The following is a 26,080-nucleotide window of genomic DNA, read 5'->3' as shown; positions in this document are numbered from 1 at the left end:
ATGCCTATCCAGAGCCAGTCGTGGGCATGGAGCAATTGAAAATCTGGCCCCACAGCATTCTTGACTATGTTCTTTGCCTCATAATGCTTTACACCTGCAAAGGGTTGTACATGCATTAGCGATTTAACATATGATTATTGTTAATCACAATGCCTAACTCTTACAGCTGTTTTCATCAGTAGATCTCAGAGCACTTTACAAAGGAGGTCAGTATCACTAATTTTCTCCATTTTTAGATGGGGAAACGGAGGAACTAAGAGTCACTTGCCTGAGGTCACCCTGCAGTCCAGCGGCAGAGCTGAGAATAGAATTCTGGTCTCCTGAGCCCCAGCCCAGTGCTCACTCCACTAGCCCACACCGATTAGGGGCAGGGACGTGACCCGTGATTTTGTAATCTGCTGCAGTCATTAACTAGCCCAGGGAGGAAACATCCAGCCAGGTGTGCGCTTGCTGGGCTCTTCACTCCTAAAACTCAGACTCTCTCTATTCCTTGCCCTTCTTCCTCAAGAAAAGAGCCACTAAAAAGGAAACAAGCCCAGAAAGGAAAGGGGAAAGTCCTGCAATCCCCTGCAGATAATCGCTGCTTTGGCAGGGAGGAGAGGAAAAAGCAGGGTGGCTGGTTGCTGGCTTTGGGGTTTAGGACCCAGAGGAGCCAGCGGCAGGCGCCAGGGATTGAGGAGGAACTAAAAAGTTCTCGGTTCTTGGTGTGGCTCAGACTCTGCAGCCTGGGGCGCTGGGGGACTCTGCTGCAGCCCTTCCTGCACCATGAAGGAGACTTTGTTCAAGGGGAACTTCTGGGTGAGAGGGGGAGCTGGCTGGGAGGTGTCGTGGGTGGGGGAACAGCTGGCCTGGGGAAAGAGGAGCTGGAATGAAGCTAGTACCAAATTGGGCTTTTCTTGATTCCCAAGAGCCTTTAAGGAGAATGCCCTGGGCTGGAGCTGCCTGCTTGTCCCAGCCTTTCTGATCCTGCTTTCCCTCAGCTGGAGTAGGCTGGCTTCTGCTTTAATGCATGTCATCTTGGAGACCTCTGATGCACAGCCGGAGAGGAGCGCCAGGGTTTCTGTGGCTCATAAAGTAAATAATGTTCATGGTTAAAATTGCCTGCCAGGCAGTAACTGCAGCTGGCTGGTCCTCTGTGGCGTTTGGATGCCATATGCTGCAGCTTTCCTTGGACGGGGTGTTCTTTGCTTACTGTTTGTGTGGCTTTTGTTGTGTGCTGTCCAGCAGTGGCTGTGCGGCACCCCAGAAGTGGCTGCAGTTTTGTGGTGAGTGACACCGTCCCTCGGTGTCTGCACTTGGGGGACATTCGGGTCCCAGTGAAGACAATGGGAGTTCTGCCATTAACTTCCATGGGACCAGGATTTCAACCAACGGGGGGGCACACAGGGTCAAATGCTCCCCCCTTCCCCCAGATTGCCCAAGAGGGGCTCTGTCCTCCTGCTGTGCCTGCCCTCTGGCACCCTGGGCCCCTGTCCCTGGCAGCTGGGTCAGGCAGGGAGGGAAGGGGTATGAGCAGCCGCTATATATATAATATTATATATAGTCATATAGCACTTCTATGGCCTTGATCTCCTACAAGCTGCTCCGCAAGCCAGATCCAATCGCTCCTGTGAGCTGTCTCTCCACTGGGGACAGGATGTAGTCAGCTGGGCTCGGTGCAGGGGTCTGCCTGCATGAAGTAACTTGCCAGGACAGGGTAGATGATGGAAACTGACTTTCTGGTCCCTTGACATAGTCTAATCGCAGGGGTAGGAACTAGACACTCTGGCGTTTGATTCTCTGCTCTTACACTAAATGGTGTGTGGTCTTTAGGAAAGCCACTTGAGCCTGGATTGCTCCACTGTCTTTGAGTTCTTTAATTTTTGGGTGCCCAAGTGCTGAGTGGCTACAACTCCAGTGACAGGCAGTCAGAGCAGTGGGTATGCAGCACCTATGAAAATCCAGGTGCCTAGATCTGGACACCCTAATTCTGAGGCACCCAAAATCGGTGGGCACTTCTGAAAAGGTCATCCTTAGGGAATGGCAGCACCAAAAGGCTATCTGTAAAATGGGGCTAATGACGCCTCCCCTACCTCACAAGGATGTTAGCCCGACTGAGAAGCACAGAGCAGCCTCCCTGAAGTCTGCTTAGGGGTTGGCTGGATTAGCTGAATGCGACTGCTGTGGTTTGCAAAGTGAGGTGTAAATTCTGAGTGTTGTAATGGGTCCATTGTCTCGGCCTGTAGCATGGCACAATCGGTATGCAAACACAAGGTATGTATTGGGAAAAAGTATGAAAATAAGCGTTGGTTCATGCCTCACCCTCGTTTTTCAGCTATAAACGACACCCCTTTTTATCTTTGCTCTGTTTTGTAGATGTGCCACAGAACTTCATCGGTAGGGAAGGAGGTCTGTGAGATCCAGGGCTGTGTGTTTAAAAAAAAAAACAACCTCACCTCTGAAAAGTAAATTCAACTAAATCCTCCTCACCCCTAGGATTTTAGAGAGGGCTGGGAAAAAGGGTGTGTGAATGAGCCATCAAGTGCATGTGTAGGGAAAGTATTAGAGAGGTTTGAAAAAACGGGCCTCTGAGCAGTTTGCCTGTCTCTGAAGTCACTGTGGACTAAGGGAATGTCTTGACTCAAACTTACTTTGTGGTCACGTACAGTCAAATTCGCTAGCTTGAGCGACAGCAACCCTACCACAAGATAACCCAGATGGGTTAGATTAGTCACCCAGAGCAGCTGCATTCCTTCTGCGTTACTCGCTTGAGCCCCCCCGACAGGTCAGCTACCTCAAGTTTAACGTAGCACCTAACCCAAGCTAGAGATTTTTGTGTGTGGACCGGAGTGAGGTTAGGGGCGGTGCTCAAGTTATACCTTGAACTAGCACTGCAGTGGAGACAAGCCCTTAAGTTAAAAATGGGGCATCAGATCATCCCCTCCCGTTTTGAAAAGCTGCAGGAGGGGGCTCTGTGGGAGGAAATCTCTAAATGGAGTCACCTCTGTGCCCCCCCCCCCTCCAACCCTAGTTGGAAGAGCCAGGACCATCTTCTCAGAGCCCTGTGTCTGTGGTCTTGGCTGGGCAGCCCTCTGCTTCCTGGCTCCATTAGATTGCTGATAGTGTCTGTGTCCCCAGAGGGGCTATGCAGGAAAGGCTGGGGGCTGAAATATCTTTTCCTGTTAAGGCCCTCAGAGGCCAAAGGAGAATGATGTATGTCTCTTCCCCTGCTACTCTCCCCACCCTTCGAGACTCCCCAGCATGGAGTTTCCTCTACTACAGTGACGGGGGAAGGGTATCACAGCAGGGGCTGATCCGCCCTTCTGCACGAGAAGGGGAAATCCATGCATGGAAGGCACTCGGGCCTTCCATGCATTCATGTATTCATATATGAATATATTCAGCATTCATATATTCATATAGCCCAGGGGGAGGTTTTCTGGGGCCAAGGGAAAATGCTGCGTAAACCTGCGTGCCTTCACACCCAAGGGAAATACAACAGAATCTCCCAAATTCCCTCCTCCTCTGGCCCGGCCACACACTGCTCGCTCTCCCTCCCCTGTCTCAGGAAGGGTTTACAAAACATCTCCACTGATGCTGGCTGAACGTTTTTAGCCAAAACTTTTTTCCCCAGAGAGCAAAGCTGCTTCGTCAACACTGGAACGTTTTTGGAATTGGTGTCTTGTTTCCGAATTGTTTAGTTACAAAGAAATATGAAAGAAAAAAATCTGATATTCGCACATAGAATCATAGAATATCAGGGTTGGAAGGGACCTCAGGAGGTCATCTAGTCCAACCCCCTGCTCGACATCTCTAGTTGGGAGGCCTCGGGTCTTGGGTGTTCAGGTTGAGACCATCAAAGGCCTACTTTTCAGAGGTGCTCAGTGCTCCAAATTCCACTTGGAAACCAAGGGTGCTGTAAGTGCTGACTACTAGTGAAAACCAGGCCTGAGGGAGGGGGACGGGGGGAGCTGAGCACCCAAATCTACTGAGATTGTCAACTTTTGGGGGCAGCTTTTTGTTCTGTGTCTGTATAGCACTTAGCACAATGGGGTCCTGGTTCAGGACTGAGGCCTCTAAGTGCTACCACAATACACATAATAAATAATAATAATGCTGGACGCTTCTGAAAATGTTGTCCCCATCTCCTTCTCCCTGTTGAGGAGTCAGAGCCCCTTAGTGATGAAAGCGCCTGCAGCACTGGTTTAGCAATGTGTTTTACATTGCCAGCTGGGGTAGAGCTCCTCCCAAATAAGTTCTCAGCAGCAACCCCACCTGGCCTCTTCCTTTCCCCTTGCATTTTCAAAGAAGGGGTCAGGGGTTTTGTGGTTAGCAGCCAAGTGCTGTAGGGTAGTGGTTTTCAAACTGCAGGTCGTGACCCGGTACTGGGTCGCGGAATGTCAGGCACTCGGTCGTGGCGGTTCTGGTCAGCACCACCGACGGGACTATTAAAAGTCCCGTCGGCGGTGCTGCCTGGCTAAGGCAGGCTAGTCCCTACATGTTCTGACACAGCGCTGCGCCCCGGAAGTGGCCAGCAGCAGGTCCGGCTCCTAGGCGGCGGCGCCACGGGGCTCCGTGTATTGCCCCTGCCCTGAGCACCAGCTCTGCACTCTCATTGGCCAGTTCCCAGCCAAAGGGAGCTGGGGGGGCGGTGCCTGCAGGCGAGAGCTGCACAGAGTCACTTGTATGCCTCCGCCTAGGAGCCGGACTTCCTTCTGGCCACTTCCAGGGTGCAGTGCAGTCCATGGTGCCAGGACAGGCAGGAAGCCTGCCTTAGCACCCCCTCTGCACTGCTGACCAGGAGCTGCCGGAGGTAAGCCCATGCCCATGCCCCTGCCCCAGCCCTGAGCCCACCCCAAACCTGGAGCCCCATCCTGCACCCCAAACCCCTCATCCCTGGCCCCACCCCAGAGCCTGCACTCCCAGGCCAGAGTCCTGACCCTCTCCCGCACCCCAACCCCCTGCCCCAGCCCAGAGCCCTCTCCCACACCCTGAATCCCCTAATTCCCAGACCCACCCCGCAGCCCTCACCCCTGCACCCTAACCCTCTGCCCCAGCCCTGAGCCCCTCCCAAACCCCTTATCCCCAGCTCTGTTGGGTCACGGGCATCAACAATTTTCTTCAACTGTGTCGCCAGAAAAGAAGTTTGAAAACGACTGCTGTAGGGGTGTGTGTGTCTCTCATGAGTAATCTTCTGTTTCTTGGAGAAGATCTGCTGCAGTTCAGTTAGGAAATATCCTAAATGAATAAAACTAATCAATGGAGCTGGTGGGGAAAAGAGAAATAGATTTTGTGAAATATTTTGAAAGGAATGAAAAGAATTTCATTTGAAATTTCCAGTCATTTTTTTTAAATGAAAATTTGTTGTATTTTCGAGTTCTGAAACGAAGCTTTTTGAAATTTTCAGATACTTAAAACATTTTTTTTTTTTAAATTTCATTTTGTCAGCAGAGCAAAACCACCTTTTCCCCGCCCTTCTACTAGAATAATGGAGGGCGGGGTATAAAAAGTGCATATTCTTCCCCCACCAAAACAAAACCTTCCCCCCAAATTTCAAAACTTTTTGTTTCTATTTTTTTTTTTTTTGTAAACTACACACATCTAATTTTGGTTGACATTTTGTGTGTGCACGCACGCGCGCGTGCATTCATTTTGTTCAAAAAGATAATTTTCCATTGCCGTGAAAGAAGTTCCACATAACATTTTTGATTGGTTCGACTAGCCCACACATGTCAAAATAAAAGACTATAGAATGTCGTATGGTGCACGAGCCTTGTTCATTTGTGAATCACGCAGGGCCCGATCCGGTCAGCACTTACGTCTTGTGAGTTAGTCAGGTCGTGTGCGTGGTACCACGGAATTCAATGGCACTATTCACACGAGTAAAGTTACTCTCTGGCTATGTCCACAGTGGCACAGCTGCAGCGCTTCAGTGTAGACGCTCACTATAGTGATGGGAGTGGTACTGTCTCATTGCTGCAATTAATCCACCTCCCTGGGATGTGGTAGCTAGGTTGACAGAAGATTCTTCCTTAGACCTAGTGCTGTCTATATCGGGGGTGAGGTCAGCATAGCCCAAGGGTGGCCAACCTGAGCCTGAGAAGGAGCCAGAATTTACCAGTGTACATTGCCAAAGAGCCACAGTAATACGGTCAGCAGCCCCCCATCAGCTTCCCCACCCCGCTCCCAGTGCCTCCCACCCACCGGTGGCCCTGCCGATCAACACCTCCCCCTCCTTCCCTGCACCTGCCAATCAGCTGTTTCGCGGCGTGCAGGAGGCTCTGGGTCGGGGGGAGGAGCAAGGGCACGGCAGGCTCAGGGGAGGGGGCGGGAAGGGGTGGAGTCGGGGCAGGGCCTGGGGCAGAGTTGGAAAGTTGGCGCCTGCAGCTCCAGCCCTGGAGTCGGCGCCTCTACAAGGAGCCGCCTCTTAACTTCTGAAGAGCCGCATGGGGCTCCGGAGCCACCGGTTGGCCACCCCTGGCATAGCTAGAGCTCTCAGGGGTGTGGATTTTTCACACCGTCGAGAGACACAGCTTTGCCAATTTTCAGAGTAGCAATGGCGCTAGTCTGTATCAGCAAAAAGAACAGGAGGACTTGTGGCAGCTTAGAGACTAACGAATTCATTTGAGCATGAGCTTTCGTGAGCGACGGCTCACTTCATCGGATGCATAGAATGGAACGTATAGTAAGAGGATATACATACAGAGAACATGAAAAGGTGGAAGTACCCATACCAACTGTAAGAGGCTAATGTCAGTTTTCAGTGTAGACCGGCCTTCAGTCCTATGTGTTGACAGGATTTGATTGCAGTAGTACCTGCGATTATTAGTCCATTCCACCCTCCTCATCCCCCTCCTTTTTCAAAATGCTCCAGTTCCAGTATGTTGCTGTCCCCTGTCAGCCTGGTGGGAAGTTTTATTGTGGATTCTGAACACCGGAATGTCAAAGCTTGTAATGGACATGCAGCTAGATTCTTAATCCTGCTATATATGGCACTTTACGAACAGACTGGAAGAGATGGCTTTTACCTGAGCATGATTACAGTCTAATCTGCAGGGATTTTGTTGTTGATGTGGTTTGGTTTGGTTTGGCTTTTTAACTATTTCTATATTTAGGAAGTTTTAACAGGTTTGCTTATCCTAGCCATGTAAATATCAGAGCCAGTACAGTAAACATTACAACAGTGAGCTTTTGTTTAGAGAAACATTATACAGTACTATAATCACTGGATCTCTTTATCTGACGGGGTGTCAGCATGCTACAGAGTGAGCATCTTTACACTTTTCAGAGAAGCAGCCGTGTTAGTCTGTATCAGCAAAAAGAACAGGAGGACTTGTGGCGCCTTAGAGACGAACAAATTTATTTGCGCATAAGCTTTCGTGGGCTACAGCCCACTTCATCAGATGCATAGAATGGAACATAGAGTAAGAAGATATATGTATACACATACAGCGAACATGAAAAGGTAGAGTAAGAGACTAATTAAGATGAGCTATTATCAGCAGGAGAAAAACAACTTTTGTAGTGATAATCAAGATGGCCCATTTAAAGTTCTAGTGATTTAGTTAAATTGAGTGAAATCTCTGATGACATGTATTTAACAAAGCAGGCACATCTCTCAACTGTTAATATTCAAACAAATCAGACAGGTGCGCTGGGTTTTTTTTGCCAACCGTGGTTTGAATATTGAATAAATAGTAACTAAATATCTAAGTATCTATTTGTCCTCTGTCTGTTTTGCAGGGTACATAATTGATGCATTAATTTTTCAGTGACAGCCACCTTTGTTTGAACCATTCCTCTAGAGTTGGACTATTTTTCTTTTTCCAACAGAGGCTATCAGAAGCTTATCAGCTACTAGCAGATAAGAGATTAATTCCTCATTTCATTGTGTGTGACCATTTCTGGTGGGAAGCCCCAGTAGATTGCCAAAGGATCATTTGGTAATTAATATCCATTAATTTGTGATAGTTGGTTATAAATTGCATTCAGCATCCTCTAATGACTGCAGATGTCCACCATATATGTATAAAATCTCCTCATTTTCCCAACATTTATCCCCCTAATTTGCAGTTTTTCATTTGGCAAAACTCTCAGTGTAATAAAGATGACAGCATTGAGCCAAGGATTCAAGGGTTACAGTGCATTATTATTTATTTGGATTTGTGTTGTGAATGACACTTCTAGGTACTGTCAAGGATCAGGGCCCCTTTGTGCTAGGCTCACAGGATGAAAAGACAGTCTGTGCCTCAAAGAGCTTATGATCTAAGTACTAATGACTGTTGATTGGCCAGGACTGCTTGGTGGGGGGTGCAGATGGGTGTGGGAGGGGAATGAGTGATGGAAGGAGAAGCCAACGAAGTACGTTTAAAGAGGGATTTGGTTTTAGGTTCTCAGGTCGTTGGCTTCGACCCGTTATCTGTGTATCATTGCTGTGCTAGCTGTTGCATGCAGCGTTAGCGCTCCAACTTCCTCCTTTCATTTTTTCCTCTTCGTTTACTGAAAAAAGCAAGAGGAAGAAGAGCTTTACTCCACTAAACCTACTGACCTTGTGTGAACGATGAGGACGATACCCTGGGAGAATAAGAACTTCTCTGTAAGGCTGTGTCTGCCCCGGGAAACTTGGTAGCTATAGGTTTCAGAGTAACAGCCGTGTTAGTCTGTATTCGCAAAAAGAAAAGGAGGACTTGTGGCACCTTAGAGACTAACCAATTTATTTGAGCATGAGCTTCTGTGAGCTACAGCTCACTTCATCAGGTGAGCTGTAGCTCACGAAAGCTCATGCTCAAATAAATTGGTTAGTCTCTAAGGTGCCACAAGTTCTCCTTTTCTTTTTGGTAGCTATACTTCTCCACCGGTGTTAGCAAGGGTGGACTCTGTAGGGTAGACCAGCATCATGGCTGGTGGGTAGGAAAGGGTTAACTGTGCGATTGGGCTCAGCAACACGTTGGCTAAAAATAACAAAACCAAAGGCTGAGTCCTGTTCCTACAGGAGTCGCATTGATGGTAAATTATGACTACAGATTTCAGAGTAACAGCCGTGTTAGTCTGTATTCGCAAAAAGAAAAGGAGGACTTGTGGCACCTTAGAGACTAACCAATTTATTTGAGCATGAGCTTTCGTGAGCTACAGCTCACTTCATCGGATGCATATCATGGAAACTGCAGCAGGCTTTATATATACACAAAGAATATGAAACAATACCTCCTCCCACCCCACTGTCCTGCTGGTAATAGCTTATCTAAAGTGATCATCAGGTGGGCCATTTCCAGCACAAATCCAGGTTTTCTCACCCTCCACCCCCCCACACAAATTCACTCTCCTGCTGGTGATAGCCCATCCAAAGTGACAACTCTTTACACAATGTGCATGACAATCAAGTTGGGCTTTCTCACATCCCCCCCACCCCCATACACACACAAACTCACTCTCCTGCTGGTAATAGCTCATCCAAACTGACCACTCTTCAAGTTAAAATCCAAGTTAAACCAGAACATCTGGGGGGGGAGGGGGGTAGGAAAAAACAAGAGGAAACAGGCTACCTTGCATAATGACTTAGCCACTCCAAGTCTCTATTTAAGCCTAAATTAATAGTATCCAATTTGCAATGCAAATTGGATACTATTAATTTAGGCTTAAATAGAGACTTGGAGTGGCTAAGTCATTATGCAAGGTAGCCTGTTTCCTCTTGTTTTTTCCTACCCCCCTCCCCCCCCAGATGTTCTGGTTTAACTTGGATTTTAACTTGAAGAGTGGTCAGTTTGGATGAGCTATTACCAGCAGGAGAGTGAGTTTGTGTGTGTATGGGGGTGGGGGGGATGTGAGAAAGCCCAACTTGATTGTCATGCACATTGTGTAAAGAGTTGTCACTTTGGATGGGCTATCACCAGCAGGAGAGTGAATTTGTGTGGGGGGGTGGAGGGTGAGAAAACCTGGATTTGTGCTGGAAATGGCCCACCTGATGATCACTTTAGATAAGCTATTACCAGCAGGACAGTGGGGTGGGAGGAGGTATTGTTTCATATTCTTTGTGTATATATAAAGCCTGCTGCAGTTTCCATGATATGCATCCGATGAAGTGAGCTGTAGCTCACGAAAGCTCATGCTCAAATAAATTGGTTAGTCTCTAAGGTGCCACAAGTCCTCCTTTTCTTTTTGCGAATACAGAGTTTCTTAGTTTAGACCGGTCTGAACTGTCACCACTGAATGACAGCAGGTACAAAAGAGCATCCATTAAAGTACAGCTGTGGATGCTGACTGTCCAAAGCCACATTCTGATTGGCTGGTGGGGCCTTCTTGATGTCACAGGTGCTCACCAATTTCCAGCTGTACTCAGCTAGGACCTCCTGGTTAACTTATCCAAAAGGTCTCATAGACTATCAGAGTTGGAAGGGACCTCAGGAGATCATTTAGTCCAGCCCCCTGTTCAAAGTAGGGCCAATCCCCAATTTTTTTTCCCCCAGATCCCTAAATGGCCCCATCAAGGATTGAACTCAGAACCCCGGCTTTAACAGGCCAATGCTCAAACCACTGAGCTATCCCTGACCCCCAGTGAGTGTTGTGGTAAAGGAAGGAACCGTTGTGATGCTTCACTGATAAAGCACAGAAGGACAGTGAGTCCTTCAAAGTCACTACCTTGTTAACCAAGCCAACCAACTTCCACTTGATTTTGATGTGAACTGCTTATTTTGTATCCCCATCTGTCTGTCTGCACTGATCCTCTTGCGTGACATTAGAATTCAAAGAGCTGCCACACAAAGCTGTTTATGTATTGTTTTCATCTGAAAAATAGTAGCTTGAGGTTTCAGATTAGGTGAAGACTATACATTTACTAGTAAACACAGTTCAGATGGTGCAACCATCCCTTGTTACCTGGCCTCACAGTCCCCTTCTGTTTCCAGTCTCATCCACTTGCTCCACTGTCCATATGCTTTTCTTCTGTTCCCCTTTGTTCTTCATGCTTTTTTCTTCACCTCTGTTCTCACAACTTTTCTCCAAGTATTGTCCCTGTAGCTTATAAACAAACATTTTGAGAGTGCAGCTCCTTCAATATGCATGAATAAAAAACCAACTTGAAAGATGCTGGCTCAGTGCGTGTGATGTGCCCCTCTTGTCGCTGACTTATAGAGGATAAGAGTCTACTACTGCTACCAGCTAATGAAGGCACTCCTTTAGGTCCAGTGCTAGAGGTCCGTGCTTTGAGGGTGAATGTCTCAGGCTCACTTCTTGCTGGTGGACTTGTGGAGGGGATTGTTGCAAAACCAACCACATGATGTTATTTTCATTACCCTTTCCTTCACTCCACCTTGTTTCTCACTTGTCCTGTTAGGTCTAAACTCTATAGGGCAGAGAGGTCTCTTGTCTCTAAATCACCATATTCACTGCAAACATTGTAGACATAAGCTGTGTCAGGGATTCTTAGTTATGCCCTTCACTGAGTGACACTCCAAGTCCAGAAGCAAAAGATCAGTTATTAATGTAAAGCTGCCTCTACAAATGGAACATAAATGGAAAAGAAACCGGCTGAAGACAATCTTTTCCCCATTCTTCTATTTTCCGTTGGCCTTTCCTGAAGCAATTGCTGCCAATTGAACAAGCAAAGTTTTTGCAACTTGTCATTTTCATCTCATATTGTTCGGCCTGTTCTTTTATTTATTTTTTTTATCACTTCCTGAATTTCGGTGCCTGCTTCTCCCCAAACCAGTTTCTTTCCTCCCACACCCCGAATATTTCAGGTAATTTGGCAGGCAAAATCCTTGGCTCTTTTTTTTTTTTTTTTTTTTTTTTGCTGACCGTGGTTTGAGTATTGAATAAATAGTAACCAAATATCTAAGTATCTATTTGTCTTCTGTCTGTTTTGCAGGGCACATAACTGGTGCATTAATTATTGATGTCTACTAACTGGACATTAATTATTGTCTTGGATGCCTGTAAATCAAACCAGCAATAACAACGATTTAATTGCTATAAAACAGACAAAGGATGACCTAGTGGAATGCAATCCTGAACTTTGAAAGCAGGGTTTTCGTCCTCATGCTTTGCATTTATGGGAAAATGCTTCAGGAGGAGATGTCTGGTAAAATTTTCAAATGTGCATAAGTGATTTAGGAGTCTAACTTTCGAAACAGCTCTGTACACGTGGAATATAGCAGACCTGGATGCTAGGTGCCCTCCACTCGTATTGGTAAATGGCTCCTTGCAGCTTGGAGCTCTGAGCATGTTTTTTGGAAATGGCTGAAATATTAGTTTCCATTTGTTTGGAATCCTGTGCATCTTTTGCAGAATCTGGAAACATCAGCTGCTGATTTGTCACCTTGAAATTGTTTTTAGCGTTTCCGTGGATAACGCTGTAAAGCATTTCTGGGTTTCTGTTAATAGCTCTAGCCGAGAGCTAAGAAGGTGGGTGAGGGGTGAGAACTGAACTTGTGCTATATTAAGGCTCCCTGTATATATCCTACAAGATTGTGAACAAAAACATTTCCCGTCACGTGCTTGTTAGTTTACGTAGGAATTCAGGTTTTCTCTGCCCTGGAAGCCTTGCTGCTGGGAAACTAGTAAAATTGTGTCAAACCAAGGGGCTGAGGGTGAAATCCTGGCCCTATTGAACTCTATGACAAATGTCCCATTGACTTGAATAGGGCTAGGTTGAATGATTGAGGGTGGAAGGGATGCATAGTCGTGCTTTTTAAAACTGATTTTTCATACCCATTAAATTCCAGTGCATAATAAACATTAGGGAGAAAGAACATCATAGTTAAAGATGTATCATCTCTGCCCCTTACTGAGGTGCCAGAGCTCCCGGTACTCACCTCTGAGAGCCCCAAGAGGTCCTTTAGTAGAACTAGGGAAACTTCCCTGATAGTTGTAAAGTTTTACAAATAACCAAAAAATTCTCCTGTGCCCCCCACCACAAACAACAAAAAGCCTTTCAGGGTTCCTTTGTTCATCGAACCCCCCCCCCCCATCCACAAATCCACTTCCTCTTCCGTCTTCCTTTGCTGTGACACCTTCCGAAACTGGACTGTTAGGCAGCTGCTGGGCTGAGACCACTGCCTGTCCCCTTTGTCTCATGGTTTCCTTGTGCTCTCCATCTCTCTATTTGTCTGCACCTGCTCTCTCTTGTCTTTGGGTTTGTCTTCCCGCAGACCTGCCCTGGTTAAGTTAAATTAGTTAAATCAGTGCAAATCCCATGGGGGCCTCTCTTAGTTCAGTTGAGTGGCTGGTTTTGCTTTAACTTAAACCTATTCATAACTAACTCCAGATCAGATGGAAACAACCCCACTCTTATAATGGAATAGGAGTGTCCTACCCAGGGATTTACACCAGTTTAACGATACTGGTTTAAATTCACATTTTTAGGCTATTATATTTTTAGGTACATTTACTGGCAAAGCCTTATACTTACACTGGGGCAGGGGCCATCTTTTTGGTCTGTGTTTGCACCGCACCTCTCACAGTGGGATTATTGCAATACAAATAATAAGAATCAGGTAAAAAACAAAGGCAGAGTCACCCTTTGCATGTTACCTTTAAAATAATCATGAGCGACCATAAGAACGGCCCTACTGGGTCAGACCAATCGCCATCTAGCCCAGTATCCTGTCTGCTGACAGTGGCCAACTCCAGATGCTTCAGAGGAGATGCCATGATGGGACTGCCTATAATGGCATGTAGCCCCTCAGTGACTGCCTAGCAAAAATCCCCAACTGCTGGAGACGGGACGCTAGATGGGGAGGGCTCTGAGTTACTACAGAGAATTATTCCAGATAGTGGTGGGTCTTGCCCACAGGCTCGGGGTCTAACATATTTGGGGTCAGGAAGGAATTTCCCCCAGTTCAGATTGGCAGAGACCCTCAGGGGTTTTCGCCTTCTAATGCAGCATGAGTCATTTGCAGGTTTAAACTAGTGTCAATGGTGAATTCCTGTAACTTGGTCTTTAAAGCATGATTTGAGGACTTCAGTAACTCAGCCAGAGGTTATGGGTCTATTACAGGAGTGGGTGAGGTTCTGTGGCCTGCGATGTGCAGGAGGTCAGACTAGATGATCACAATGGTCTCTTCTGACCTTAAAGTCTATGAGTCTATAACAGAACAGGCAATCACTGAGTGATCTGTCCCCTGTTTTCCACTCCCAGCTTCTGGCAGTAAAGGGTGGAGTCCCCACTCTCCGCCTTTCTTCATTTTATGTGCACCTGTGACTCTTAACTTTGACCCCCTTAAGGTTTTCAGCGGAGTCGGATTCCTGGATCTGAGCCTGAACTTACAGCTTTGATTCTGGGTTGGATACAAAACCAGACAGAGCTTTTGTTGGTTTGGTTCAGAAGCAGCCAAACTATCCTGCCAAAGAGCTCAGGAGACTTTAATGCAGTCTGCACCTGAATTCAGATCCCTAGCACTAACCTAGTGTGCATCGGAGTGCTGTTACTGTCTTGCCTCTCGTTCCAATATCCAGGGTGTTTTAATCCCTCTAAATGGCTCTATTATGTTTTTACAACATACAAAACAGAGTACAGAGCTGGTGGTGATTGGGGGAGGGGTGGGAATGTGTCATAACGAACCTTTCAGGCAGTCAGAGGAAAATATTTCGAGCCCTTGTGTCAAATCCTCTTTGAAATGACATACATTATTCATCTGACTTTGCTTCTGCAGATCTCTGAATTCAGCTTGTGAGAAGGGGAATTCTGAGGCTCTCTGCCCTCTATAAGGGATGCAGTGGACAGAGCACTGGGCTGGGAACCAGAAGACCTAGGTTCTATTCCTACCTTTGCCACTGGCAAACACCCAGATATCAAATGTACATCACCTGCTGTGTCAAAAATCCTGCTGTCCTGAGCTGAACAGTGCTGGAGAGACAGAAACCAGGCCTGAATAGGGAGACCTTCCTATTTCTTATTTCAGTATCATGTCTCTGTAACTTGCACTGCTGAGTGGAGCTGCTGATAGGTGCTTACTGTTATGTTTCTGGCATACATACAGAGAAGTCAGATAAAAACATAAATCGCTCTTGCTGGAAGGTTCCAGCATAATACTACGTTTGAGAATCCAGAACGAAAACACACCATAACCAAAAACCAGAGAGAGACAAAGCAGGCTACTCCCTAAGGCAGCGAGACACCGTTCACCCCACTGTTTTAGGCTAGCTCTTTCCAGACTGACTTTGATTGTGTGCTTTCCTACAGAGCCCCCCTCACTGGCAAGCAGGACCAGTAAACTCCTTACCAATTAAAATGACAGCCTACAATTCCAACATAGTTTTCAAATAGTTTTCACACCTACATTGCGACTCCAGTCACTCAAAGGAGAGTTCTGGAGACCATCTGTGTCCTAGCCTCAAGGAAGATATTGCAGCCCTTAAAAATAGTGGACTATTATGTTTCCAATGGGTTAGAAATACTAGCTCCACTGCATTCTAGCCCCACTGGCTGAACCCACATTGCTTTCAGTGAACTCTGCACTGAGCACAAACGTGCAAAACCTCTATCTGCAAAGCCAGAGATGACTTGATCTTATTTAAGTGCAAACAGAGCTTAGCACTGAATGAGCTCGTGCTCTGCAGAGAAACACAATTTCTGTGTAACTTGCTGAACACCTACGGAGCTCGGCCTGGAACCGGGATCCTTTTAGCTATACCCTCCCCCAACCTCTACTATTTGAGTTTGAGGAGAACTCCTCTATAGCAGGTCAACTGGAGGGCTGGCCAGCCCTCACAAACCTAGTACGTTACAAGGGGACCATGCTTTAGCCATGCTGTCTTTCAGTCCAAGAAGCAGCGACTGGTTTTACTTTTCTTACTCCTACCATAAGGGATGTGTCTTAACCAGAAATTGCTGAAGCAAATGCCAGGTCACTGTGAAACAGGAAGCACTCACTAGTGGGGCTGGCTGCTGTCACACAGGTCTGCAATGACACTTGCATGTGAGTCAGGGATGTGGGCAACTTGTTTTGCCAGATTTAGAGTTCACTTGAAAATCAGTCTTTCCAAGTTTAGAACGGCACTTTGGAGCTTCTGAGGGTCGGGATTTTGTGTTTGGCACAAGGCAAGTTCCGGGCTGCTGCTGTTTTTGAATGTATCTTATTTCCCTGGAGTTTTAGGAGCACAGTGACTTTCAACCAAGAATCTTTGCTTGCATAACACAGGCTTCTCTTTTGTTAGATGTTTAAAAAAATGTAGCCTGCCCTTGGAAAGTAGCGTCTTTACATGGAGTGTGTATGGGGGGGAGGGAATGTTTTTATCACATCCCAACCCCACTCCTGCTTCCCTGCTTCTCGCATCTCTGAATCAGATATCCACCCTGGGAGAGCCCAGCTGCCGTCCCCAGTTAGTTACATCAGTGTAAACCCTGAGTAACCTGGGAGTCAACAGTTGCCGGGGGTTGAGATGGACGTAAACTGAGGCCAGATTTTTATCCGAGTCCATCACTGGCCTGTAATTAGAATGTGCCTGGCCATACTCTGCATACCCTCTCTCTTAGCTAGCAGGATACTTGAAGATGAGTACACCAGAGGCTGACACACTGCCTCTGCAGGTAACTATTATACAGACTGTAGGCAACCTCTAGACTTCCACAGGTGCTCAGCAAAGCTGCATCCTCATTGTGCTTTTTAGCAAGTTCATAAGGAAATATATTAACAAACAAAAAAAACCCCTTTTTGTAAATAAGTCAAAAATGACAAGAAATCTCTCTCCAATCTCCTTGTGGCTGTGGATTGTCCCTGCTAAGCCTCCAGCCACAGGTATGCCACAGACAGTAATGTTTCCAAGTCCTTCAAACTGCTTCTGAGCATGTTGTCACAGTGGAACCCTGTCTCGATGGTTTTCTAACGCAGGTCCTTTTCCGGCTGCCGGCCCTTGGTGGTCGTTCAGTTTGGTGCTTAGAATTCTGTGTTGGTATGGTTAAAAAGCTGGCAGTGCTCCTCCTCGGTGGCTGTGTTCTGGTTAATAAGTACATCTTCTCTGTGGCAAGTGCTTTGGTTATTGACGAATCGATTCAAAATCCTCGCTGTAGCAAATCCTTCTCTGCAGGAGAGATTTTACACAACAGGAGAGCTCAACCCACGTGGCTCTGAAAAGCGATTGCCCAGAGCCCCAAACAGGAGAGGCACATGGATCTCAGATGCAGATGATGAGGATTCCCGAGCTCGCTGGCATTAACGAGGCCAGTAGCAGCGTGAGCTGCGTAACTCCATTGGAAGCCGACAGTTATTCTGGATTTACCCCAGCGTAACCGGACTTTTATCTGACTGCCCCCGGTGGCAGTGTGATCAGGATATGCTGGGCATATCGTGCAGTCTTCTTATAGGAGCTTACCATCTCAGTTGTCACAGCATTCCAATTGCCTTCAATAACATAGACCTTATGATGTGCCAGTGAAAGTGGTTCCAGCCTAACTTTTAGTCAGCACACACAGCATGCCCCTTACATGCCTGAGTCCATCCCAAGACATCAGGAGGAATTTGGCTTCACTAACCTTTGATTAGAACCCAAACTCATCTGGGTCTTGCATGAAACCATCAACTGTGATATTTTATTAGTGTGTAGTGGCAATAATGGCTCCTGATGCAGGGTCTTTAAGTTCTGTACCTCAAATCGAGTATCTGTTATAACCTTTCTGAGTCCCCTTGGGCTAGCCACTAGCACAAACAGCCTCTCAAGATGAGAAGGGAAGGTGTATGGATTTGTGTTTGTGGGCACACAGGGCCTTTCCTGAGAACTAATTGTGGGCATGTTGATCTGGATTGTTGTGATGGGTTGTATGCATCTAGTAGAATCATAGAAGAATCATAGAAGGTTAGGGTTGGAAGGGACCTCAGGAGGTCATCTAGTCCAACCCCCTGCTCAAAGCAGGACCAATCCCCATTTTTGCACCAGATCCCTAAATGGCCCCCTCAGGGATTGAGCTCACAACCCTGGGTTTAGCAGGCCAATGCTCAAAGCACTGAGCTATCCCTCCCCCCTAGATCTGTCCTGTGTCTAGTTCCAGTCAATGTTTTCATTAACGACTTGGATAATGGAGTGGAGAGTACGCTTATAATATTTGCGGATGACACCAAGCTGGGAGGGGTTGCAAGCACTTTGGAGGACAGGATTGGAATTCAAAATGACCTCGACATGTTAGAGAATTGGTTTGAAATCAACAAGATGAAATGTAATAAAGATAAGTGTGAAGTACTAGATGTAGGAAGGAAAAATCAAATGCACAGCAACAAATGGGGAATAACCAGCTAGATGGCAGTACTGCTGGAAAGCTTCAGGGGGTTATAGTGGATCACAAATTGACTAAGAGTCAACAGTGTGATGCAGTTGCAAAAAAAAGCTAATATTTTGGGATGTACTAACAGGAGTGTCATATGTAGGACACAGTAGGTGGTTGTACTTGGCACTGGTAAGGCTTCAGCTGTGTCTAGTTGTGGGCACCACAGTTTAGGAAGGATGTGGACAAACTGGAGGGAGTTCAGAGGAAAGCCACAAAAATGATAAAAGATTTAGCAAACCTGACTGTGACATCCTACTGGTACACAGGACTGAGATAAAAGGCTGAAGAGAGGATCTTATTTCCAAATGAAGCTTTAGACCACAATCCCTCTTTTTTTAAAAAAAACGTTTTCAATTTTTAAAAAATGTGAAAAAATATATTTTTGTGAATGTTAATTTGTTTTTAATGTCAGGCCTTTACTATTTTTATGTTCCTACCTGACATTCTACTGAAAGCTATTTAGACACACCACACAGTTTTACTGCCAACCAGTCCCAATGAAACCCGCCCTGAACTTGCGACTTTGCTGAGTGTCTCTGGCCGAAGCTGGAGCCATCACTTGCAGAAGTGGTGTCTTCTCACAATTGGAAGTTCCCCTTTTGTGTTTGGAGGTTTTTAAGAACAGATGACACAATGATGGAAATTCCACTATGGCCCCTGGAAGCCTCGTCCAATGCTTAACTATCCTTATAATTCAAAAGTTTTTCCTAATATCTAACCTAAAACTCCCCTGCTACAGATTAAGCTCATTGCTGCTGCTTCTATCTTCAGTGGACTTGGAGGACAATTGATCCCCATCCCCTTTATCACAGCCTTTAACAGATTTGAAGAGTCTTCTCAGGTCCTCCCTCAGTCTTCTTTTCTCAGGACTACACGTCCCATTTTTTTAACCTTTCCTCAATGGTCAGTGGGACAGAATACACCCCTGTAGTCACACCCTACACCATTGTAATAATCTTTGTACAATGTACACCTTTTAAGGTAACACCTGAAAGCTCATAATTTGTTGGTTAGTATTGTCGTGGTAAAATGTATGCGGCAACATTGTACGTGAAGTTATAAGATTCCCTGGATAATGTTATTAACATGTGCCAAACCCCACAGCCCTGCCCAAACTAAGGTTGACAAACAGGTCTCTCCTAAACAGCAGAACGTGTGCTCTGCGTAACTTGCATTTAGGTAGTAAACATAGTCATCAAGCAGGAAAGAAAACAAAAAAGGTTCAAACAGGTGAGGAAAAGCCAGCAGGGAATATCCTTCCACATAGATTCCGGCTCCTAGTGCACATCTGGAAATGTTTTCAAGAGGGGGACTGAAACTATAAAAAGGACGGACAAAACACCCCAAGGCCCCCTTCCTCCCCTGCCCATCACATTCACTGCACCTGAAAGGACAAAGAAAGCATTCATTGGACAACATGGGGAGTGGTCCTGACCTACAGATTTTGGTCAGTAAGACTGCTGAAAGCATGTAGTGAGAAACTCTGCTTGAATCTAATACAGTTTGTTAAGTCAGGTATTAGGAAACGTTTTATCTTTATTTTCCTTGTTACCATTTCTGATTTCCATGCCTCGTTACTTGTACTCATTTAAAATCTCTCTTTTTGTAGTTAATAAACTTGTTTTATTGTTTTTATCTAATCCAATGTGTTTAAGTTGAAGTGTCTCCATTTGGGGTGACAAGCTGTGCATATTATTCCCTTAAAGGAATAACAGACTCAAAAGATTTGTACTCTTCAGGAGAGGGCTGGGCAATACAGGACATACATTGCTTGGAGGAAAGTCTAAGACTGGGGGTGTGTTGGGATCACTCTGCAGTATGATCCAGGCTGGTGAGAACCCAGAGTGTAACCCAAGTATGGTTGGCAGGCTGCAGTTACACGCAGACACTCAGGATGTGGCTTGGCATGCTGTTAGGCTGTTTGTGAGCAGCCCAGATGGGAGCTACTTCAGCAAGGCATTGTAAGGCTCCCAAAGTTGCAGGGCAGGGATGACACAGCTGCTCATTAGTCTTGAAACAGGGATTTGCCCAGAATGTTAAGTTTTTTTTTTTTTATTGAAAAAGTTTGCTCATCTCAGCTCTAGCCCCTGCAGCAAATATCTGGTCTCTCTTGAGTTTGTGCTGAGAAACTCACATGGCTGGAATAGGAGCAGATGGGGCCACACAGACCACTGAAGTTTACATCAGGGATGGGTCTGGTTCACTGATTGTATATTATATGGAAGACAGGGATGCCGGAACAGGGGTGGCCAGGGGGCTTTGGCCCCATCACTTTTTACCAGCCATAAGGGCCAGGGTCTGGGGGTGGGGTGGGGAGAAGACCGAATGGGGAGTGATGTCTTGGGGGAGAATGAACGGCGTAGGGGCGGAACCTTGATGGAAGGAACGGCGGTGGTCTTCCCACCTGCTGCTGATGGCTGAGGAATTTGCTGTTTATTTTTGGGTTTAAAGTCAGTTTATCAACACTTGCTGTAATTCACTCATCCTCTGATTGTGTAACCAAAGGGCCTAATAGATTTGAAAACACTTGATAACCTTTTTGTTGCTAGCTCAACATTTTATTCATAAGAATGACCATATTGGGTCAAGCCAATGGTCCATCTATTACGCTAGCTTCTGACAGTGGCTAGTGCCAGATGCTTCAAAGGGAATGGATGGAACAGGGCAATTCCGAGTGATTCATCTTGTCATCCAGTTCCAGCTTCTGGCAGTCAGAGGTTTAGGGATACCCAGAGTGTAGGGTGCATCCCGGACTATCTTGGTTAATAGCTCTTGGTGGAGCTATCCTCCATGAATGTATCTAATTCTTTTTTGATCCCGGTTATACTTTTAGCCTTCACAACACGCCCCAACAACAAATTCCACAAGTTGACTGTGTGCTGGGTGAAGTAGTATTTCCTTATGTTTCTTTTAAACCTGCTGCCTATTAATTTAATCAAGTGACCCTTAGTTCTTGTTATGTGAAGGGGTAAACAACACTTGCTTATTCACTTTCTCCATGCCATTCCCGACTTTATAGATTTCTATCACATCCCCCTTAGTAGTCTCTTTTCTAAGATGAACAGTCCAAGTCCTGGACTCCTCCGATGCCACCAGACTCCTCGTTTTTGTGGATACAGACTAACCTGATTACCCCTCTGATACTTGAATCCAAGTCCTTTATATTCTCATATGGAAGCTGTTCCACACACTAATAATTTTTTGTTACCCATCTTTGTACCTTTTCCAATTCTAATATATCTTTTTTGAGATGGGGTGACCAGAACTGCACACAGTATTTAAGGTGTGGGCATATCCTGGATTTATTTGGTGTCATCTGTTTTGTCTCCTTTTCCTAATTATTCCTTGCATTTTGTTAGCTTTTTTGACTGCTGTTGCACATTGAGGTGCTGGAGTGTAATGTGATGAGTGGGATAAGAAAAAACAGGTTTGGTTTCAGGTGGAAATGGTTTGGTGTGACATGAGGGGCTCAGGAATGCAAGCTGATGGCCAGGCTGCTACTGGATAAACACGCCTCTCAGCATTTAGCACAGGCCACTATGCATGGTCAATAAAGACTTTTCTTACAACTCTGCCTGCCTGTCACAACTCTTAGTGCTAATGAAACTGAATACTAGTAATATCAAAAAAAATTAGTGATATTAAGTCCTGTTCACAAGAGCATATAATGGGGACTCTTTTAAAAATTCTTCTCTAGGATACTGACAAAAGAATGTCAGATCATACAGGTTTGATCGTGCCCATTCATCACACAATAAAATTAATGCCAACTCCCAGTTTGCCTATTGGCTTGATGGGAAATCTGTGTGGTTAAAGAAGGCAGTTGTGTTTATGTCTCATCTATCAGCTGTTCTAACACTTATCTCAGAGTTGTATCTCAGGATTTGATCTTGGGGCTACTTGGTTCCCAGATCTTTGGAGCTTCATTACATTAGAGGTGGCTGGGAAATGGAAATCCCTCCCTGCAAAAAAACAAAAAAAAAAAGCAACACCTTTTGGGGGGAAATGATCATTCTGAATTGGGACAAAAAATCCAAAATTGTTCACAGGAAGGGATTTCCAGAAATATTGTGCTTTGGGAAAACCCAAGTTGATTTTTTTTTTCCTTCATAGCTGCCTGTCTGAAAGGCTCTCCTCAAGTTCACCTTTTCCTGGCAGGCAGAGATTGAAATTGACAAGAGCTTTCCAGGGAGGCCATCATTTTGATCTTCTTGATGGAAAAATCAAAAAATTTGTGAAAAGAGCATTTTTTGTTGGACCAATGGCAAATTCCTGACCAGTTCTAGAAGTGACTTAGAGCCTGGGGGAAAGGAAGTCTTAGTTGCATACAACATGAATGTTTCTTGCCAGCTAACTTGTAGTGCAATATTTGTGCTGGTCTTTGTAGATGGTTGCTCACCTCCCTTCTGTGGTAGAGAGACAGTAACTGCACTGAGGCTATTTGAATGGCATCTACATAATCACTATTGGTATGGAGAGGAATTGGTTTATATCCCCATGTGTCATTTCCTAAATAAGTGTAATGAGATGAAATGTAGGCTGAATAGAACCGGGTGGGAAATATCTCCCCTCCCCCCATTCCACATTAGGATAAAATAGACCTTTTAAAGTTTTTCAAGGTAGAGGCACAAAGCATAAATCCAGAACAGCCCCGTAGCTTGGTGCCTACTCACTTGGGAGGTGGGAAGCCTGGCTTTAAATTCCTGTTCTGCCTGGTCTGGAGCAGACACCTGAGCCCAGGTCTGTCATACCCCAGGTGAGTAGCCAACAGCTTGGTGAATAGGACAACCTGGAGTAGATCTCTTTTCCTCTATACCTTAGAAATCTCTCTTCACAAATCAAAGTTTTCCAACAAAAATCTGTTTTCATTGGAAAATTCCCAAACAGCTCTAAGGCTGACTCCCACGGCTTCAGAGAGTATGATCTTTTAGGGTGTGAAATGGTGTCTCCAAAAGGTAGTGGAGGTAACTCTGTCTCTTGGGACATCTAATGACTGGACAAAACACAAGAGAATATGCTGGAGAGAGCAAATCTGCAGCGGCAGGGAGATGGGTTGGATAATCTAGTGGGGTGTTGCCATCTCTAACGTCTAAGATTCTGAACCATGAGAGTACTGGCTGACTGGTGTGCTTGATGCACAGTGATGTGCTGGCTTTGGCAGTGGGGTAGAGTGCAGGAGGGAGAACCGTTTTCCCGAACCGGAGAATGGGTGGCTGGCAGAGGATGTATCTTGACTGAAAATTGGCTCCAGAGCATGTGGAGACCATTTCACCTCCATTAGGTTTGTACAAAGGGGCAGCTGTATTAAACAGTGTGGGTGGGGTGTACATATGTATTATTGGTTTGTATTACCATAATGCCTGGAAGCCCTAGTCACAGACCGGAACAAGAAGACCGTCTCTGCTCCCAAGGGGCTTACAATCTAAGTGTAAGGCACAAGGCAACAGATAAAGACAGACCGACGGGGGAGTAACAGTAAGACAATATTTTTTAAGCCACTGGCTGTGTTGGGGGGTAGGGTGGAGTGAGGAGAAGCCAAGCAGACACAGGAGTCTGTAGAGGAATAGCCAGAATTGCTCTGTGGGGAAGACTAGGCCTGAGTAGGTGCTAGACCAGGCTGCAGTGAGGGCTCCTCCATGCTGGACCCACTCTGCTGGTGCATGCTGATGGCGATGTTGATCTAAAGCGTCCCCCGTCCTTTGCTGAGGCCTGCCTAGTACCGGGCCTGGGATCTCCAGGTGAGGTCAGAAGGAGCCTTGCTCCCTTTGTTCCTCTTCCCTGCCCCTTCTCTTGTACGTCCCCTGTAAATATACACCTGGGAGGGAGATTTCTGGGATCGGAACTTTCAGAGAGTTGCCTGGGACCCCTGAGTGCTGCCCCCCACCCCGTCTAATACCTACTGGAACTGGGAAAGGTTCAGAGACGGGTAACAAAGGTGACCAAGGGGATGGAGCAGCTTCCATACAGGGAGAGACTAAAAAGGCTGGGGAAAAGAGACGACTGAGAAGGGATCTGAGGGAGGGCTAGAACATCACGCCTGGTGGGGAGAAAGTGAATAGGGCTGTGTTGTTTACCCTTTGCCAGGATACAAAAAACAGGGGTCACCCAATTAAATTAGCAGGCAGCAGATTTAATACAAAATAAGGCAGTTCTTCACACAATGCTCCGCTAACCTGTGGAACTCATTGCCAGGGGATGTTGTGATGGCCAAAAGTATAACTGGGTTCTAAAAAGAATGAGGTAAGTTCCTGGAGGTTAAGTCCATCAGTGGTTATTAATTAAGATGGTCAGAGAGACAACCCCATGCTTGAGGTGACCTTAAACCTCTGATACCCACAAGCCAGGAGGGGAAGATGGGTGGATCACTCTAGTTGCCCTGATCTGTACACTCCCCCTGAAGTCTGATACTGACTGCTGTCAGAAGACAGGATACTGGGTTACATGAACCATTGATCTGACCCAGTATGGCAGATCTTACTTAATCTAGGCTCCATCTGCTTTTGCATGGTTTTTGCTAGCTGGATACAAACGCTATTTTACTGGCCAGAATTGACTGGGAAGAAATCTATCTATAGGGTCTTATAAAAGCATGGTTTTGTAAAATGGCTTTGTGATGGGGTCAGGAAAGGGTTGACGAGTCAGGAAAGGGTTAATGGGCTGCTCAGGGCCCAGGCAGTCCCACCCTACACCACCTTCAAGGTGTCAAGCTTTGAGAGAGGAGCCAAAAAGGGAGAGCCCAGTCCAGTTGCTGTCTGGTGGGGAAAGGGAGCAGAGCTTGTACTCTGACTGTGGGAGAGACGGCTGGCTGGGGCCAGGAACTGGGGAAGGCTGCTGCCTAACGGAGCCTCCTTCAGTGAAGGGAAAAACTTATGGTTCTTTGTGATTCTTTTAGCCTGTGGGTAGCTGGGGAGGGATAGAACTGTTACATGATCTAGCTGGAGGGTAAGGTGTTGGAGACAGGGTGGAACAGCGAAAGACTCGGAGGGAAACAGAGGCAGAGTTACTGCTGCCATGCCATCTGGGGTGGGCTTATAAACCTGCTTTGTCCCCACTGGTGCTGGCCATAGGCACTGTGCAGTCTTAGCACTCATGTAGCCAGGACCATGTTGAAATACCGCTCTTGCGAAGGCTCTCCCTCTGCATGACGAGGCTCGCTGCGTCCGCTTACAGTTGCCTGGCACAGTTAGGGGATATTTGCATTCCAAGGAGTGCCTGTAGATGGCACAGAGCAGGACAGCTGGGGATCTGCCTCTGCTTGCAGGCCACTTTAAACTCATACAGAATCTCATGGGCCTCCTGCTGTTTCAGCCCTGGGGTTCACCAGATCTACATGGGATTCCTTGCTCTCTAGCCATCACCGACTTTCACTTCCTTGACATACAGCAGTTAAATCTGCAGTGCTGAAATCCTTGCTGTGTGCAGGCTGTGCTGCTGCAACTTCTCCTATGTACTGGTGTACAAATCCTCTAGAAATCCCCCTCCCCTCCAATGACTATCTTGGGTTTGAACCATTTCCTGAATCTTAGTCCTGACATTATTCCTCTTTTCACTTTAGGCTTCCTGTTAGCTGTCAGATTGTGGCTTCTAGTTCTTTTCTGCAAGCTGCATACCCATCCCTACCACTGCTTCCTTTTCCTACCACTTGTGTCGCTATACCGTCTGCCCATATGTTTGTCTCTTCTCAACCAGCTTAAACTCTCACGCACACAACACAGAGCTATCCTCTTCAGCTTGGGACATCTTCCATTCAGATGTGGCTTGCGGCATCTGCTTCAGGCTTCTTATATAGAGGAAAGACAGTTTGGTGCTTAGATCACTAACCTGGGCCATGGGAAAGTCTGGTTCAAT

The 26,080-nt window shown here is 46.3% G+C and overlaps 1 protein-coding gene across 1 annotated transcript in view; it reads left to right on the top strand.

Moving 5' to 3' along the window:
- The first annotated feature begins 710 nt into the window (after positions 1-710).
- Positions 711-26,080, top strand: part of PSTPIP2 (proline-serine-threonine phosphatase interacting protein 2) — a 55,197-nt gene continuing 29,827 nt past the window's right edge. The window contains exon 1 of the mRNA XM_084629645.1: positions 711-798. Within this exon, the coding sequence (XP_084485771.1) occupies positions 766-798 (33 nt within the window). The 5' untranslated portion in view covers positions 711-765. The remainder of the gene's footprint in view (positions 799-26,080) is intronic.

The sequence above is a fragment of the Lepidochelys olivacea genome, assembly GCF_965140295.1.
Source record: "Lepidochelys olivacea isolate rLepOli2 genome assembly, chromosome: 5".
Taxonomy (NCBI): domain Eukaryota; kingdom Metazoa; phylum Chordata; order Testudines; family Cheloniidae; genus Lepidochelys; species Lepidochelys olivacea.
This window is presented reverse-complemented; position numbering and strand designations above follow the sequence as displayed.